At 57.7% G+C, this 18,858-nt stretch overlaps 1 protein-coding gene across 1 annotated transcript; it reads right to left on the minus strand.

The window, feature by feature from the left end:
* Nucleotides 1-8,204: 8,204 nt before the first annotated feature.
* On the minus strand, nt 8,205-17,611 carry IQCN (IQ motif containing N). Its single transcript, XM_036450401.2, has 3 exons — nt 15,607-17,611; nt 13,762-15,546; nt 8,205-9,226 (listed from the first exon to the last, which is right to left on the minus strand). The coding sequence occupies exons 1-3, from the start codon at nt 17,182-17,184 to the stop codon at nt 8,288-8,290; spliced, it is 4,302 nt and encodes a 1,433-aa protein (XP_036306294.1). The 5' UTR covers nt 17,185-17,611; the 3' UTR covers nt 8,205-8,287.
* Between the last annotated feature and the right edge of the window lie 1,247 nt (nt 17,612-18,858).

Below are 18,858 nucleotides of genomic sequence, written 5' to 3' on the forward strand. Positions count from 1 at the left end.
GGCAGCAGGAAGGGTCCCCTGACCTGCCGAGGGCCCCCCGCCCCAGGCCTGCTCCCCCAAACTCGGTGTCCCCTCCTGTCCAGTGGGAGGGGAGAGCGTGGGGTCCAGCTCAGAGCTGAAAAGCAGCACTGAGCAATGGGGGGAGGGGCGTTTTGACTCCCTGCTCTCCGTCTGCTTCTGGGCTTTCCTGCCTGCAAGCCTCTGCATAGGGTTGCCCCTGCCTCCCGCTATGCCTTCTCCCTCTGCTTATCTGCCCCTTAAGCCCCTGAAGGAAGGCCGAGCAGACCCCACCACCTACCGGGTGCTCAGGTTAAACCCTCCCCTCTTCCCACCTCTCTGTTGTTTCCCAACAGCCCAGTCCTTCCTGCCCCAGGGCCTTCTTCCCGGCTGTGCCTGCTTCCTGTGACACCCGCCTGGCTCTCCCCAGGGTGCCTCCCCAGAGAAACCCCCCTGCCAGTCAGCAAACTGGACACACAGGCCACCGGAATCCGGCCACAGTGCCAGCATGTGGTTCCGTGGCCTTTGGAACCATCTGGAATGTTTTTTGAGCCCCTGGCTGTGGTCCGTCTCCGCCCTCGGGGCTGCGGGCCCCATGAGGGCAGTAGGACAGGAATCCACAATTCAGGAGGCCCCAGAGGACGGTAGGGCTTTACCCCAACCTTGTCCCCCCCAGGTGCCCGGCCCATCCAAGTCCCCACCCCACAGAGCCGCTCTGGTGGGCGATGAGCAGGGATGACCTTCGGCCCATCGTTTCCTGGAAGAAAAACACACACGGAGTGTCAGGCACCAGGGCCTTGCTCTGCTTGGCATGGCGGCCCTCCAACCGGCCCCCATCTCACCATGGACATCCCATCTGGCGCCTGGAACGCAGGCCCACCCTGGTGACAGCACCTCACGGCCGTTACCACAGACCGGCTGAGCAGAAAGGACACCAACAGATACACGGTCACTCCCACCCCCCGGTTCCGGGGCAGCTCAGGCCCCAGCGTCACCTGGAGCGGAGGGAGGAGCCCGGAGTTAGCCCTGGAGCCCACCCCTCCCCTCTCCAGGCTGAGGTACCCTCAGGGCCCAGAACCTTTAAACCGGGCACTCACTTCCCTCTCTGGTCGCCACCCGCACTTTTTTATTTTAAATATATTTTATTGATTTTTTTTTTTTTACAGAAAGGAAGGAAGAGGGATAGAGAGTTAGAAACATGGATGAGAGAGAAACATTGATCAGCTGCCTCCTGCACACTCCCTTCTGGGGATGTGCCCGCAACCAAGGTACATGCCCTTGACTGGAATCGAACCTGGGACCCGTGAGTCCGCAGGCCGACGCTCTATCCATTGAGCCAAACTGCTCGGGGCTGCTCTGACTTTTTAAAGGGCCTCCTTCTCCTTTTGCTTGTGAATATGTCTGTCTGTAAGGAATTCATTCTGTTTGCCGTCTCAGCTCAGCAGTTTTCACTGCTCTCATGGGCCACTCCCAGGAGTTCTCACACAGTGAGAAAAATCTGGAACTCCGTTTACAAACTCTGCGGCCTTCTGGGGATCATATGAAATAGGACACTCTGAGGAGATGGCTTATAGCCTGTGACTTTAAGCAAAAGCTCATCACACTTGGTGCTTGCAATCTTCTTTGAACATTTCAGAGACAACGTGGTAGTTTGAGTGACAATTCTTCTAGATGCCTCTGAAAATTCTTGGCCTCTATTGCATCCCTGGGGTCCTGGATGGTCACACTGTACAATCTTCCCATCCTCTTGGCTTCCCCATGAGTATCCTCCTCCCAGTTCCTCAAGTGTACCAGGCACAGTCCTACCTCAGGACCTTTGCACAGGCCGTGCCTGCTCCCTGGGCTGCTCTCCCCGTAGATAACTTGTAACTCCTCTCTCACCTCTTGCAAATCGAGACCTTTACTGGCCACTTATTTAAAAAATTTAAACCATTTGTACTCATATTCCAACCCTTTATTCGGTTATATTTTGTTATTTTATAAACAAATATGGAATTTACTTATAACAGCTGTATCCCACAGGCTGTGACATACACGAGGCACTCTATTTCTTTATTTTTTTAAATATATTTTTATTGATTTTTTACAGAGAGGAAGGGAGAGCGACAGAGAGTTAGAAACATCGCTGTGAGAGAAACATCCATCAGCTGCCTCCTGTACACCTCCTACTGGGGATGTGCCTGCAACCAAGGTACATGCCCTTGACCGGAATCGAAGGTGGGACCTTTCAATCTGCAGGCCGATGCTCTATCCACTGAGCCAAACCGGTTAGGGTGAGGCACTTTTAATGTGTCTGAAATGAAGGAGGCCCCAGAGCTTTCAGCAATACCGGGAGTGGAGGGGAGGGAATCGGAGGGGGTGCCCTTTCGAGCACATTCTTAGGTCTGTGTCTCCCCCTGGAGGCCGATCCCAGAACTGCAGCCGGTAACCTCAGCCATCTCTCCCCTCCTTTTGCCCCCCACTCCCCGCAAACTGCCCAGAAGCACAGAGCCCCCTGGAAGTGGGGCTCGAGTGCAGGGTCCAGGAAGTGGAACTCACTCAGGTGGCAGGAGTGGGAGGTGGGGTGAGCGCGGAGCTGGAGAGCCAGAATTGGGGTGGGGGTTACCTCTGAATTTAAGGGGCTTTGCAGGGGGAGGGCGGAGGGGGGGGGGGAAGGGGAGTCTGTCCCTGAACCAGGGGCTGGAGTGGTTGGGGGGGGGGGTCCCCTGAACTAGGAGAGAACTGTGGCTGGAGGGAACCGGGTTTGGAAGTTGAGGTTTCAGGCTCCCTCCTAACACAGGACAGCAAACACCAGAGGGCACAGGGAGGGGGTGATGAGGAGAAGGGTGGGGGTCCGGGCCCAGCCCCTCTCTGGATGCCCTCTTCCCTCTTCCCTCAGAGAGTGACCCTGCTCCCGGGGGCTGGAGGGGCTAGTTCACCACCGAGTGCCCAGAGGGACGTGAGGTGCCCTTGTACGGAGCTCTCTGAGCCCGCAGTGCAGCTTCCAGTCCAGGCTGCCTGCTCCCAGCCCCCTCTCTTGCTTTGAGGGCCCAGAAGCTCTCTGGGCACAAGAAATGGCTGCAACCCAGGCAGCACTCAGATGACCCCCCCCCCCCCATAGGCTCTAGAGAACATGCAGCACAACGAGCCTTTTTAATTTTCTTTTTTAAAAAATTATACTTTAATGATTTTGTACAGAGAGGAAGGGAGAGAGACAGTTAGAAACATCGATGAGAGAGAAACATCGATCAGCTGCCCCCCACTCCCCGCAAACTGCCCAGAAGCACAGAGCCCCCTGGAAGTGGGGCTCGAGTGCAGGGTCCAGGAAGTGGAACTCACTCAGGTGGCAGGAGTGGGAGGTGGGGTGAGCGCGGAGCTGGAGAGCCAGAATTGGGGTGGGGGTTACCTCCCACCGGGGATGTGCCTGCAACCAAGGTACAGGCCCTTGACTGGAATAGAACCTGGGACCCTTCAATCCGCAGACTGACGCTCTATCCACTGAGCCAAACCAGCCTTGGCTTGGGTGACCCTTTCAAATCTCCTGGGACTCAAAGGGGTTTTTGTCTGTGAAAGGGACAGCTCCGGTAGGCAGCCCCTCAGAGTCACACAGGTCTGCGCATGTGGGCGCACAGACCCTCAGAGCCCTCAGAGAGGATCAGCCCTAATCTTCTGCAGGACCTGGAAGGTCCTCACGGCCAAACTCAGTTTTTTGTTGTTTCACTTAAATTTATTTTTATTGATTTCAGAGAGAGAGAGAGAGAGAGAGAGAGAGAGAAATGATGAGAGAAAATCGTTGATCAGCTGCCTCCTGCATGCCCCTTACTGGGGATCGAGCTCACAACCTGGGCATGTGCCCTGACTGGGAATTGAACCGTGGTCCCTGGTTCATAGATCAGTGCTCCATTGTGTCAGCATCAGAGTCCTAATGGGGAGTGGGGAGAGGCCTGGGCTCTGGGAATAGTCGGGGGATCAAAGCTCTGAAAAACTCCGCCCCCATCCTTGTTCCAGCTGCTCCTGGCTCCTGACCCTCCAGGCACGGAGCCCTGGGCCAGGCTGAGGGCAGGTAAATATTTCATGGGCCACCTCCTACAGTTACTTCCCTCCCAGTTCCAGGCTGCTGCGCACCTTAGCTGCTTACAAGTTCACTCACCGACCCTGTCCACGCTGCCCCAGTGGACCTTTGTGCTTCCTCTCTTACCGCCCGGCTGGCAGGAGTGTGGAGGTAACATTCAGTACGAGGCTCCAGAGGGGCCTGGGTCCACACACAGACCCACTTTTCTCAGTCCAGTCTCCAGGCCCTGTGGGGATGGCAGCTGAGCCAAGGAGAGGGATTGTGCCCTGGCCGGACTTTGTCCCCATTTTACAGATGGGAAAAACTGAGGCCCGAGGCAACTAGGAAGGTGGGAAGAGGGTCCCTCAAGGTCCTCCAAGGAGTCAAGGACTAAAAGGCCAGCCTTCCAAACTACCTCTCACCATTTGAGGAAGAATCCAGAGGATGAGTTTTTTTGCTGAAATGAGGGTGGCTCAGGAGCCACAGTGGAACTCGGGGGAACTTTTAAAATTTTATTTTATTGATTTTTTACAGAGAGGAAGGGAGAGAGATAGTCAGAAACATCGATGAGAGAAAAACATTGGCTAACTGCCTCCTGCACACTCCCCACTGAGATGTGCCCACAACCAAGGTACATGCCCTTGACCGGGAATCAAACCTGGGATCCTTCAGTCAGCAAGCCAACGCTCTATCCACTGAGCCAAACCAGTTAGGGCTTCGGAGCTGAACTTTTAAAGTGCACTGAGGAAGCCCAGCCAGTGCGGCTCAGTGGTTGAGTATTGACCGATGAACCAGGAGGTCACAGTTCCATTCCTTGTCAGGGCACATGCCTGGGGTTGCTGGCTTAATCACCAGTAGGGGGCATGCAGGAGGCAGCTGAGGGATGATTCTCACTCATCATTGATGTTTCTATCTCTTCCTCTTCCTTCCTCTCTCTGAAATCAATAAAAACATATTTTTTAAAAAATTTAAAGTGAACGGAGGAAAACTAGTGATTCTTGAAAGAGGAGGAAGTGGAGGACACAAGCTCTGCTGAGCACCTGGCACAGAGCAGGCAGGAGCTCATGAGCTACTGGAGAGCGGACAAGAGGTAAAGAGGGCCGAGGCCGGTTTGGCTCAGTGGATAGAGCGTTGGCCTTCGGACTGAAGGGTCCCGGGTTTGATTCCGGTCAAGGGCATGGGGGTGTGCAGGAGGCAGCTGGTCGATGTTTCTCTTTCATTGATGTTTCTAACCCTCTCCCTTCCTCTCTGTAAAAAAACAATAAAATATATGTTAAAAAAAAAAAAGAGGTAAAGAAGGTTTATTTTTATTTTTAGGAAGTTTGTCTGTTGTTTTGGTTTTTATTTTTATTGGAGAGAGAGATTTGTTGTTCAATTCATTTATACATTCACTGGTTGATTCTTTTTTTTCTTTTTTTTTCTTTTTAATGTTTTATCGATTTTTACACAGAGAGGAATTGAAAGGGATAGAGAGTTAGAAATGTCGATGAGAGAGATACATCTACCAGCTGCCTCCTGCACACCCCCACTGGGGATGTGCCTGCAACCAAGGTACGTGCCCTTGACCGGAATCGAACCTGGGACCTTTCAGTTTGCAGGTCGACGCTCTATCCACTGAGCCAAACCGGTTTCGGCACTGGTTGATTCTTGTATGTGCCCTGACCAGGGATCGAACACACAACCTTGGCATATGGGACTACACTCTGACCAACTGAGCCACCCAGCCAGGGCGGAGGGCTATTTCTATGTCCTGGGCCATGAGGCCTAGGCCAGGAGGCCAGCACGGGCCAAGTCAACTGGTTCTAAGCCAGCTCAGGCACAGCTGGGGGCTTGCACAGCCTCAGTTTCCTGAGCTATAGATGGGGATAAAGAAGGTGCTTTCCGAGAGAAGCCCTGGCCTGCCAGAAGCGCCATATGGGTGGTGGCCTCCACTCTGATATTACCGGTCCGGGCAGGTGCACAGGTCAGACAGTGACGGTTTGGTGGGAGAGAAGGCAATGCAAGAGTCCAACTCCAGTGGAATCACTGTTGCACACCTGAAACTAACGTAACAGTGTATGTCACCGATAAAATAAACCTTACTAAGAAGTTCAGTTCTGCATCCTGGGGACAGTCAGACAAGCGGGCACCAGGAGCTTCTCCTGGGAGCATGGATGCTTAGGGAACAGGAAATGAGCCCGTCCCCCTTCCCATGGCCCTGTGTCCTCCTTCCCTCGGGGGCTGGCGAACAGGAGCAGCTTTAAAATGGAACCTCAAACTGGGTACGAGGCAGCCACAGCTTCTTACTGGCTCAGGCCAGGCTGGGGTTGCAGAAGTGGCATCCTCAGGGTAGAGTGGGGCGGTGGAGGGGTGGGGGTGCTGCTGCTGTTCTCATGACCCCCACCTTGCTTCGGGGAGGGGGGAAGGAGCCCTTCTGGGGGCGGGCGCCTGGCAGACCAGCCTGGCCTGAGGAGAGGGCCGGACCCCAGGTGTATGCTGGCAGTATGGCCCTCCATTCCCCCCCCCCAGGTGTATGCTGGCAGTATGGCCCTCCATTCCCCCCCCCCAGGTGTATGCTGGCAGTATGGCCCTCCATTCCCCCCCCCCAGGTGTATGCTGGCAGTATGGCCCTCCATTCCCCCCCCCCCAGGTGTATGCTGGCAGTATGGCCCTCCATTCCCCCCCCCCAGGTGTATGCTGGCAGTATGGCCCTCCATTCCCCCCCCCCAGGTGTATGCTGGCAGTATGGCCCTCCATTCCCCCCCCCAGGTGTATGCTGGCAGGATGGCCCTCCATTCCCCCCCCCCCAGGTGTATGCTGGCAGTATGGCCCTCCATTCCCCCCCCCCCAGGTGTATGCTGGCAGTATGGCCCCCCATTCCCCCCCCCCAGGTGTATGCTGGCAGTATGGCCCTCCATTCCCCCCCCCCAGGTGTATGCTGGCAGTATGGCCCTCCATTCCCCCCCCCAGGTGTATGCTGGCAGTATGGCCCTCCATTCCCCCCCCCCAGGTGTATGCTGGCAGTATGGCCCTCCATTCCCCCCCCCAGGTGTATGCTGGCAGTATGGCCCTCCATTCCCCCCCCCCCAGGTGTGTGGTGGCAGTATGGCCCTCCATTCCCCCCCCCCAGGTGTATGCTGGCAGTATGGCCCTCCATTCCCCCCCCCCCGGTGTATGCTGGCAGTATGGCCCTCCATTCCCCCCCCCAGGTGTATGCTGGCAGTATGGCCCTCCATTCCCCCCCCCCCCCAGGTGTATGCTGGCAGTATGGCCCTCCATTCCCCCCACCCCAGCTTTCTAGAGGCCAATCTTTTTCCTTACCTGCTCTTACCTGTAGGGGTGTCCGCAGCAGCAGCCGGGAGCTGCCCTTCCTGCGTGGGAGGGTGGAGGGCGGGCTCTGCACAGGTGTGATGTGTGGTCAGGTGCGTGGCCAGGGGCTGCTTTTTACACCTGTCCCCGGGGAAGGGGGGGGGGGGCCTCAGGACACAGGGTCTATGGGTGCCACCGTTGGCCAGGGCCGCCATACCTGCCCCCCTCCACCTGGACACCCCCCTTCATCTAAAAATTCCGCCTGAACCATGACCCAGAAGCCCTCAAATTCTGCACATCACTGCAGGATCCCCCTCCTTTCCATTCCCCTCCCCGCAGCAGCCCCACCCGCTCTGTGGCCCCTTCCATAGCTGCCTGAACCCATGCTGCCATCCCTTTGCCACTCCTTCAAGCAGGCTGCCCCCTCTGGGTGCCTGTAGCCCCCTCCCTGCTCCCTGCCCTGTCCCTGACCTCACAGGCTGGGAACATCTGTGTTCAGCTCTCTCTCACCCAGACTGGAGCCCCTTGCGGTTGAGCCCAGCATCCCCCCAGATCAGTCCCTGGCCGAAAACCGCTGGCATTTCCTGAATAAGGCACCATGTATGCACCCAGAGGGTTCCCAGGCCGAGGGCCCAGGGCCCAGACACTGGCTTCTGGAGTGTGTCAGGGACACCGCCCCACTGTCATGGACAGATCCTACGGCCATATGGAGGCCCCTGACCTCCGAGAAGGCTTGGGTCCCTCTCCCAGACACAGACCCTGGGAGCCCACGACGTGGTTGAAAGTTTTAGGGTCCCTCCAGTCCGGAGTGTTCCAGATTCCCTCACTCCCTGCCACCCCCCCACCCCCCCATGCCCATGATACTCCTAGGAGCGTAGGTAGACCAAGACCCAGGCTGTGGAGCACTTTATTCATTAGACCGAGAGCGCCACATGGCATCGCCCCGATGTCCCCCGTCGGGCCGTCAGGGTGCTAGACTCCTGGCCACTGCGCGTCCTGTGGGCCGTCCCGCGCCGCTGGCCTCAGAAGCGCGTCCGTGGTGAGGGAGGACCGCGTGTAGTGGCCCCGCCATGTGGCCTGGAGTATCTTGGCGGCCACCTGCTCCCTCATCAGCCGGCGGCGCACGACGAAGCCCCTCCAGATGGCCTGGATGAGCGTGGCCGCCTTCATCTGGCTCGGGGTCAGCCTAGCGCTCTGGGTGCTCAGCTGGGTGTCCTGGCCCCACCGCGCGGCCCCCTGGTCCGCGGTGCCCCGGCCCGTGCCCTTCACCACCCTCGTGGGCAGGGTGTAGCCGCACGTGTGACACGTGCGGGGGCTGGCACCTACGAGCATCACGGCGCTGGGCACGCTGCCCAGCCTGGTGCTCAGCGACTGGCAGAAGGCGCAGGCGCGGGGCTGGCAGGCCTGGAAGCAGCGGTGGCCGGAAGTGGGCGTGGTCCTGACGCTCACTTCCGCCCTGGAGCGGAGGAGCGGCACGAGCTGGGCCAGGCGCTTCCGGTGCCGGCGGGCGCTCAGGCCTCGCCACGAGGCCTGGATGGTGATGGCCGCCTTGAGGAGCCGCGCCAGGTCCCGGCGCGCGCAGTAGCCGCGCCAGGCGGCCTGGATGACCGCCGCCCACTGGTGCCACACCCTGATCGTGCGGCGCACCAGGTAGCCGCGCGCGCACGCCTGGATGACCACGGCGGCCTGCAGGATGATCATCTCCATGGTGCGCACAGACGTCACCAGCAACCCCAGCCGCCGGGGGTCCACCAGCGCCTCCAGGCCCATGGCATCCCGCGGCTCGTCGCACCGGGGCGGCTTCCTGGCGCCGCAGGGGGTCTTGTCCCCCCCCTTCACGGGCTCCACGGCAGCGCTGGGGATGGCGCCGTTCCATGTTGGGCCGCCAGCCATGGCGGGGTCCATGGAGACCTGGAGTAAAGCGGAAGTCAGAGGTGCCCCATGACCGCGCACAGGAGCCACGGGGTCCCCCGAGCGACTCCCGGTTAAAAAGGGGACCGCCAGGAACCACTTGGTGAAGATTTATCACCCAGAAGCCCCCTGCGAACCCCGCCGCCGGGCAACCCAGGGATGGCCATGTCGTGGCCAGACAGCAGTAAGGATCGTTGGCGTTATGGCCGGCAGCGTACCCCTGGAACCTTTGGGGCCTCCCTGAGGGCCCTGGAGGCATGCTCCGCCGCCTCCTGGGAGGCCTCAGCCTTGGCCACAGAGCCATCTAGCATTCCGGAGGCAGCGCTACTATGCAAGGACGTGTAGCGTTCTCTAGCCAAGGAGGTCACGGTGGCTGCTCTGAGCCAGGTTCCCAGATACTGGCTTCCAAATGCACTGGCACCCACTGGACGCCACCCCACTGGCCTTAGACTATACGGCAGCCCACGTGAGGCCACATGGGTGGCCCCTGACCTCCGGGAAGGGTTCGAGATCCCCCCTATCCCAGACGCAGACCTCATATGCAAACTAGATGCCACAGTCCTGTCGTGAGCCAGTGTGGGTGACCCCGATGTTACTGTGGAAGCCACCATCCCATAGGAATGGCTCCCAGACATGTGAGCAGCCGAGGCTCTGAGGGACAAGGTGAGCCACTGACGCCTGTGAGCTCAGGGGGCCCTGTGTCCATTTGCACACTGGAGACCCCATGAGAAGTCACAAAGTGGGAGCTAGGAGCCCTCCCCCTGGTGGCTGGCTTCTGCTGCAGAGTTCGGGTGACCCTGCTGGCCCCGGTGTGCAAAACCTGGAGGCTGGGGAAGGACGGGGTGACGCCATCATCACAGCCCCGGCTCAGCTGGGAGCTGCCCCTCCTCCGACCGCTTTTGGCCTTTGGAGTCTTGTCCTCTGCCAGGAAGTCACGGTCGGAGTCCACATCAGGTGACAGGGGATTCTCAGACATCCATGGGGTTGCCTCAAGGCCCATGGACTCCCTACGAAACAGGACTTCTGGGAGAGAGCCTCGTCCAGGGCCTGGCCATCTCTGGTCTCCAAGGCTGTTGTCCCATGAATGTGGCTCGACAGAGGCTCTGCCATGGGCTCTTGGTACTCTCCTCTGGCTCTGCCACTGGATTCTTAGGCCTGGGGCAGGGCTTGAGACCATGGTAAGGATGGGCGGTGAGTCCATGGAGTCTGGACCCCTGGGGAAGGCTGTGAGTTACGCTTCTGACTGTGGAGGGTGGACTAGCCTCGCAGGCCATGGACCTCAGACCAGGCTCTGACTCAGTCCCCCAGTCATAAGTTCTGCGACCACACTAGAGGCCACAGAACCAGAAGAGACAGACACTTAGGCCCACCCCACTCACCCCTGAACCTAGGGCAGTCTTGGAGAGGTTACTAGTACAGGGTCTTACAGAGAGACTGCCTGCACCAGGTGCGGTAATCGGTCTGGGGGCACTCTATTCACCACAGAACCTGGGGGTAGGGTCCTGGCCATGTCACTGGCCGCAAACACTGGAGGAGACTCTGGGCCACACCACCGATGACAGAGCCTGGAGAAGGGCTGTGGACCATGGCATTGGAGGTCCTGGCCTAGGCAGGCAGCTGATCACGGATCATGGCTGAAGGGCTTGGGCCACGTAATTAGCCACGTAACCTAGTGGAAGGCTGGGGCCACACAGTGGATCTCAGACCCTGTGGGAAAGCTGAAGGTCTTGCCACGAACCTCAGTACCTGGGGCCACCGCTGTGCTCATCCTATTGGCTACAGAACCCGGCACTGAGACTGGCCATGCCCATCTCGGCTCCTGGCTGGAAGCATTTGATTGTTGATAACTGGATGTGGTGACTGTGGACATAAGGCACTGGTGGCCCACATGGATCAGCATTGACCTGACCTGTGCTGGAGCCCACATTGGCCAGGGGAAATCTGGACGTACTCAGACCTTGTGGCCACAAAAGCCCGAGAGCAGCCAACCCTGCCCCCACCCCCCCTTGAAGCTTGTTCATGAGCCAAAGGGGTACCTGCCACAGAGGCCCAGAATGCCATGGGAGCCGTGCCACTGCTGATCTGAGATGGCCTTGGGCCCACAGCAGTTGCCACGCTTCTCCGGCACATACTCCTTGTCACACCGGGAGACACAGGTCCTTGAGTCATATTTAGGAACTTTTCAGTATCCAGGGTCCCAAGACACATTTGAGAGCATACCAGCAGCCACTGCCCTGACACGTGCTTGTAGCCAGAATCCCGAATAGAATGCCTGACAGCTGGTTCCCGGCCTAGGCAAGAAACCCCTCCATGCGTCACAGCTGCCGGGTAGAGGTTTGGGGCTGAAACAGTGACAAGAATATTCTGTTTGGTACCTCCCACCAAGACCGAGTGGCTGATGAAACCCAGGGGACACTTCTCTGAATTCAGGGGCCTGGACCTATGAGGTCATCCCATGACCCATCAGAAGATATTGACATGGATTCACCCCAGTGGCCAGAGATGGCTGGCTCAGCCCCCAGCCATGCCCCTAGCCCAGACAGATGTGTTGTATTCCAGGTGACTTCAGCCAGCAAGGATGGATGACAGACGAGGGGCCACTGCATTCACTCTGGACAGGAGATCTGAACTCACCTCGGGGCCCAAAGTAACAGTGATTGCATAACCCTTACTACTCATCACAGATGGTTGGCCTAGGCTGGGGGCCACACTATTGCCCATAGTTGCATGGGTTAGGCTAGGGCAGTGGTCGGCAAATTCATTAGTCAGCAGAGCCAAATATCAACAGAACAACGATTGAAACTTCTTTTGAGAGCCAGATTTTTTATACTTAAATGTCTAATGCCACTTCTTCAAAATAGATTCGCCCAGTATTGGTATTTTGTGGAAGAGCCACACTCACAGGGCCAAAGAGCCAAATGTGGCTCACAAGCCGCAGTTTGCCGAGCACTGGGCTAGGGGCCACTCCACTGGTCATAGATGCTGTGCTAGGCTGGGGCTTACCCTTAGATGGCTGGCCTAGAAGGCTCAGATAGGCTGTGGGGAGCTTACTGGCCATAGAAAGCTGGCCTGGGTTTGGAGCCACCTTACTGGTTACTGATGGCTAGGATGGGCTTGGGATCAATTTACTCATCAAAGATGGCTGCTGCTCAGAGGGACCACATGACCCACAGACAGTCCTGTCCTGTAGGGATTCTGGCACAAGCTATCTTTTGGACTCAGAGAGTTTTGGCTTGAGGACATATACCTCTTGTCCTCAAGAGCTCCAGTGGATGCTCAAGGTCATATGACTGGACACTGAGCTGTGGTACAGAATGGGGATCAGCTCTGAGGCCAGGAAGGGTGAGTGGTGGAGGTTTGGGGCCATGTACCCATGACCCACTCTCTCCATCTCTCCCAGGTCCCCAGGCCTCTGGGACCTCCCCATGGTCTCCCCAGAGAGGAAGTCCTCTCTCTGAGCTGGCCTCCCAGGACTCCTCTGCCAAGTCGACAACAGTCAGGCTGGCCACAGTCAGGGTACAAAGACTGAGTGGGCTACAGCGGCACAGACAGCTCTGGGACCTGCTCGAACTTGGGCCACAGCCTGCAGAACCCTTGGAGGAGCTTCTGGCCAGGTCAAGGTCATTGTCTGAGCCCTGTGGCAAACAGTTCACTGAGTATATAGCTCCCATGGGCAACACGTGCCAGGATTGATACCCCATGTTCAATTCTCGAATGGATGTATGGGGAAGGGAGGGCATTAACTGGCTTTCTGGGGACGCTTCCCTGACTTTCGAATGCCCAGAGGTGACCAGGAGCCATGGAGCCAGGCAGCAGGATGCTCTGTTGTGTTTGGGTGCCTTGGGGGGGTCTGTGGTTGAGTTAGGAGACTTTGCTCACTGGTGACCCTCGGGAGACCAGAGGCCACCTTGTTGGTCATCTCACTCGGGCCCACAAGGGCCTGTGTCTGACTTGGGGACTGAGTCCTCTGCATGGTCTCCGCAGGGACCGTGATTCTTGCAGACTTTTGGCGCTGATGGCTGGTGTCCCCGCTGGTGACCCCGAATGGCTGACACCAATAAGCACCCCCCCCATAGGTGGTGACAAACTGGTGGGAGTGGATGGTTATCCCACCACCCACAGTGCTGGCAAGCTTGCCTGGGGCCACCCTGTCCTCCTCCAGGGATGCTGACAGACATGGGGTCATCGTGCTGGCCACATGTGGTTTGTGGGAGTTTGGGGCCACGCCACTGGCAACTAGTGGCTGCCACAGATGGCGGGGTGGCTGCAGGGGGAGCGGCTCAGGCAAACGGGCCTGCATCACTCACCCTGAGTGGAGAGCTGATGGCGATTCGCCCGCCCCTGGGTGCACGGAGGTGTCTCCCTTATCCCATGACAGAGTGGGGTCCAAAACTGCAGTCAGGGGAACTGGAGAACGGTGATGGGCAACCTGGTGACCAAGGAGGCACCCGGACAAGCAGGGTGACCTCCTGACCGTGGCCCATCCCCCATCTCCTCCAACAGCCCTCCCAGGCCCCACCCTGGGGACCCCTGACCTTGCTGGGCTGTGGCCTCACACGGCCCATGGTGGGCCCCCATGCAGCTGGCCCGCTCCTCCTGGAGTCCACCTTCACCGGGACTGGCGTCACAGTCATCCCACTTCCCATTGTTTTCGAGGCGGCCCTTGGGAGGACGAGTTCAGTCTGGAGGGCCGCCTGAGACAAGGACTGGCTCAGGACGGTGCCCAGCTCCCCCTGGCACACCGCCTGGCTCAGAGCAGCCCGGTCTTGCTCCGTCAGGACCTTGCTGAGCACCTCCACCAGCGTGTTCTGGATGGCCTTCGTGAGTTCTGCCCGCAGCTCCCCCTGGGAAAGGGCACGGGACAGGGCCGTGCCCAGCTCGCCCCAGGACAGAGCCTTCACCAGTGCTGTGCCCAGCATGCCCGGGGGCAGGGCCTTGGCCATTGTGGTGCCCAGGACCTCTTTGGACAGCAGGGCCTGGTTCAGCGCCGCCCTTGCTTCCCCCCGGGGGAGAGCTTTCGCCAGCAGAGCACGGATGTCCTCCTGGGAGCCCAGCGTGGCGGCCAGCTCAGCACACAGTGAGGCCAGCTGGGCGGCCCCCAGCTCCTCCTGGCAGGGCGCGGCTGGGCTTGTGGTCAATGGCTGGGCCAGGGGGGCCCGGCTGTCACCCCAGGACTCGACGTTGCATGTGGAAGGTCCAATGGACACCAGCCGAGGCACCAGCATGGTCTGGGTCTTGGAGGCCCCCTGGCATGGGCTCTTGGTGGCTTTGTCCTGGGCACAGCCATGGGCTGGGAGCTGGGTTAATCTGTCCTCTGGCTTTGCTCGGGACAAAGTGCAAAGAGAGCCGACGTGTTGACAGGGCTGGGTGGAGGCCTTGAACCCAGCCAGGAGTGGCTGGGACCGAGTCTTGCTACCGAGCTCGGCTGCCTGGCGGGCAGAACAGAGGCACTTGGCTGTTTCTGTGGCCAGCTGGGCTTGGGAATGCGCCTTGGTCAGCCTCGCAGGCGGATGTGCTTGAGACTGGACCTTTATCACTTCTGTGGTCACAGGTGCCGGGGACTGCGTCTTGGCCAGACATGTGCCCGGATGGGCCAGGGTCGGGGCTGGGGTTAGCTTGGCAGGTGGATGTACCTGGGATGGGGGCTTGGACAGACACCTGGCGATGTTTGCCTGGGGCGGGGGCCTCATCTGCCTTGCCAGCATATGTCTCTGGGGCGAGGCTGTGGTGGGACAGGTGGCCTTCTGTGCTTGGAGCAGGGGCTTGGCTGGGCACGGGCCCCGCTGTGCTTGGGGGAGAACCACCGCCATCTCTACCGGCGCACAGCCCTGGGACCGAACCTTCGGGACATCTGCTCTCAGCTGTTCCTGCGATAAGACCTTGGCCACGCTGGTGTTAGACGTGGCTGTCATTTTCACCTGCTTCTGGGAGAAGAAGGCCTTGATTTTCTCGGCTTCCTCAAAAGGCCTAGATGGAGCCTTGGGAGCCCCAGCCCCCAGATGTGGTGGGGGGCAGAATTTCACCTTTCCCTCAGCCAAGTGTGAATGGGACGAGACTTGGCCCGAGCCTGCCATCTGCCTCCCGGTCACCACAGCCTTGGCCTTCAGTCTGTTCAGGTCAGTATGTGACGACGGGGTATTGGGAATCCCATCCCCCACGGCTGCTGGAGGCGAAGCGTCCAGATTTCCATCTGCAGGAGGAGACAGGCAGAGGTTCCTGATGACGGTGGCCACGGAGCGTAACTGGGCCGGCGTCTTGATGATCATGGCTGCCAGACGTGTCTGGGTAGGGGTCTGGGTCACTGAGTCTCCTGGGAGCGTCTGAGATGGGGTCTGGGTCACCGAGTCTCCTGGGAGCGTCTGAGATGGGGTCTGGGTCACCGAGTCTCCTGGGAGCGTCTGAGATGGGGTCTTGGCTGTCGCAGCCCCCGGACATGTCTGCAGGAGGGACTTGGCTATCGGGACTGTTGGGCACATCAGGGGCAGCGGGGGCTTGGCCATCACAGGCACCGGGCAGGTCTGTGCCGGGGGCTTGATAACTGAGGTCATGGCAGCCGGTTGTCTCAAGGCCGTTGGTCGCATCTGAGCTGGGGTCTTGGTCATCGGGGCTGCCGGGCTCGGCTGGGGCGGGGTCTTCGTTGCCGTTGTGGATATTGGGCGCGGCTGGGCTGGGATCTTGTTCAAGATTGCTGCCAGGCATGACTGGAATGTGGTCTTGGCCACGGGGCCGGCTGAGTCCAGCTGAGGTGGGGTCTTGGCTATTGTTACCCTGGGCCTTGGGCAGTGCTGGGCTGCGGGTTTGTGCATTGTGGAGGCCAAGCACGAATGGAGTGGAGTCTTGGTCGTCGAAGATGCTTGGCCTGCCTGGGGTGGGGCTCTGAGGACCTCTATTTCCACCTGGGCCTGCGCCTGGGTCTTGAGGGGGGCGTGAAGCGTCTGGGCAATCCTTTCACAGGGTAGCCCGAGGGCTCCTGCCTTGCTGGCTCTGCCAGTCACTTTCTTGGTCTTCGTCCAGTCCCCTTCTGAGTGGCTAAGGCTGGTACTTCTGACGGTTCTGGTCAGCAGACAGGGATGGTACTTTGCATTCAGACCCACAGGACACGGAAGTCTGAGGGAAGTCTGGTGTGGCAGGAAAGTGGCGGTAGGGCCTCCGGTGGCACCAGTAGCCTGCGCGTCGGGCCGTGGTTCGCCTGGGGGCTGCAGCAGCGCCAGCTGGAGGGCACAGGCAGCCAAGCTGTCATCAGAAGGGAACTGGGTCTCCTTATTCACCATGACAGGTGGGGCCAGAAGATACCTGTCTTCTTCTGCATGCTGGAACCGCACCAGCTGAGGGGGGTGGTAAGGGATGTTCTCCTCGTCCACTTTCGATTTTTTCTCCGCTGCCTTGCCATACCGGAGGCGGCGTTTGGTATTGAAGCGCCGCCAGGCCGCGTGGACGCCTTTAGCCGCCAGTATGTGGGTGGTCAGCTTCCTCCGGAGCTGGTGGCCCCTCCAGTTGGCTTGGATGAGGGTGGCTGCACGAGACTCCATCATGTCCATCTCATCCACCAGGATGTTCTTGAAGGCCTGGCTCTCGACCACAGCCCGGAGGCGTGGGATGTGGTGAGGTGCCCCCTTGGCCTTGTCAGGCTGTTGCAGGAGGGTCTTCCTGGAGGCAGGAGGTGTCCCTGCTTTGCCTTGGTAACTGGGGGTGGGCTGGGCATGGTGGGAGCGCTGCCCGCTAAGCGAAGACTGTAACCATGTTGCTTGTGGCATTGTCTTGGTTCCTAGGTGGATCAACTCTGCCTGTGGGGTGGCAGGGAGGTAGTCAGAGAGTGGAGTTGTGCAGACAAGAGGGGTCCTGGCTGGAGCAAGCGCTTGCCCCGGGACCTTCATCCTGTCCCTGGTACCTTGTAATCTTCCTCCTGCCCATTGCAGCCCTCTCCATCCTGGCCCCCTGGCCACCTGAAGCTGGAACATTCTGTGAGCACAGCACTGATCACACTATTTTGAGAATTTCCTGTGTGTGTGTGTGTATTGTTATTTCCCTCTCCCAATTGACTATCAATTCCTAGAGGGCAAGAAACAGGTCTGAGTCACGCCTGTGTCCCCATCGCAGTCATAGGGTCTGGTTTCAGGATGTGAATGGGTAGGTGTTGGGTGAGTGACTAACTTGACTAATAAGTGAGTGGGTGAGTGGATTGGAAGTCGAATGAATAGACGAATGCATGACTTAATACTGAATGGGTAAATACATCTGTGGGTGAATAAATGGTAGGTCAGTTGGAGGGATAGTTAAAAGGTTGGATGAAAGGATGGATGCATAAATGAAGTTGATGAATTTATGAGAAGATCAATACAAACAGAAATGGACATCCTAGCCGGTTTGGCTCAGTGAATAGAGCATCGGCCTACGGACTGAAGGGTCCTGAGTTTGATTCCGGTCAAGGGCACAGGCCCAGGTTGTGAGCCTGATCCCCAGTAGGAGGTGTGCAGGAGGCAGCCAATCAATGATTCTCGCTTTGAAATCAATTTGGAAAAAAAAAATTTTTTTTAAAGAAATGGACACATGGAGGGGTATATGGCTAGGTAGAAGGATGAGTATATGGATGGTGGATGGATGGATGGATGAATAGATGGGTGGATGGATAGGTGAGTTTGTAAATGGGTGACTGGGTGGATGGATGGGTAAATAGATGGTTAGATATTTGGATGGAGGGATAGATGGGTGGGTAGAGGGAGTGAGGAATGGATGGAAAGATAGAGATATGGATTTGTGGATGGATAGGTAAAATCTGAGTAGATAAATGAGTGTGTGAATGGAGAGAGTTTAAGGTATTGGTGGACCGATTAATGGATCTGTGAATGAATGGTGCATGACTGACAGATGATGGATAGATTCATGGCAGATGGAAGGATGGGTAGAAGGAAGAATGAGGAAATGACTGTGGTTTTCAGAAGTACCTGTTGCAGAGAGGACTGGGATGCTGTCAAGCAATCCTGATACATAACCTGGAGCCTGTCTGGCTGAAGTCCCTCCCCCTGCCACCCTCCACTCTGGTTGGACCAGTCTGACCCTTGCCCAGCCATCTTCATACCTTAGAGGATCACAGAGTTGGAGGAGGAGCAGGAAGAGAAGGTACAATCTCAGAAGTCAGCTTGCAAGAGTAATCAGCCTTCACCCTTCATCCCATGCAACGTGCAGCAACACTGCCCTGGGCTGGCTCTGTGCTCAAGACCAATGTAAGAGATGTTAAAAGCAAAAGTTAAAAATTAAAATGTCAAGGAAACCCAACACTTTTAAGTCCACACAGATGGATGTACAAGAAAGCGTATTCTGGTGTTATTTTGTATGTAACAACAAAACAACTGGAAATAACCAAAAAGGTGATTGCTAGGGGGTCAGTTACAAATGCATGAAGAAGGGTGTTCCAGAATGTTCATCGCTGTATTCGTTAGAAAACTAAAAACTGAAAACAATCCAAATGCTTTATCAATAAGATGTTGCTTAAATTCATCAACAGAACACTTGTAGAGTGGCACACTATCCAGTCACTAGAAACAGTGTCCAGGTCCACAAGAAGAGCTAAAATAAAAAAGATGGCCCGGCCGGCATGGCTCAGTGCTTAAACATCAACCTATGAACCAGGAGGT

Source organism: Pipistrellus kuhlii, unplaced genomic scaffold (genome assembly GCF_014108245.1).
Source record: "Pipistrellus kuhlii isolate mPipKuh1 unplaced genomic scaffold, mPipKuh1.p scaffold_m20_p_21, whole genome shotgun sequence".
In the NCBI taxonomy this organism is placed as follows: domain Eukaryota; kingdom Metazoa; phylum Chordata; class Mammalia; order Chiroptera; family Vespertilionidae; genus Pipistrellus; species Pipistrellus kuhlii.

Excerpts from the sequence above, each read along its gene's own strand:
- IQCN (XM_036450401.2), bottom strand. The coding sequence starts at position 17,184 with ATGTTCCAGCTTCAGGTGGCCAGGGGGCCAGGATGGAGAGGGCTGCAA. Across the intron at positions 15,547-15,606 it reads AGACGCTCCCAGGAGACTCG|ACGCTCCCAGGAGACTCAGT; the intron begins GTGACCCAGACC and ends ACCCCATCTCAG. Across the intron at positions 9,227-13,761 it reads TGAGGCCACAGCCCAGCAAG|GTCTCCATGGACCCCGCCAT; the intron begins GTCAGGGGTCCC and ends GCTTTACTCCAG.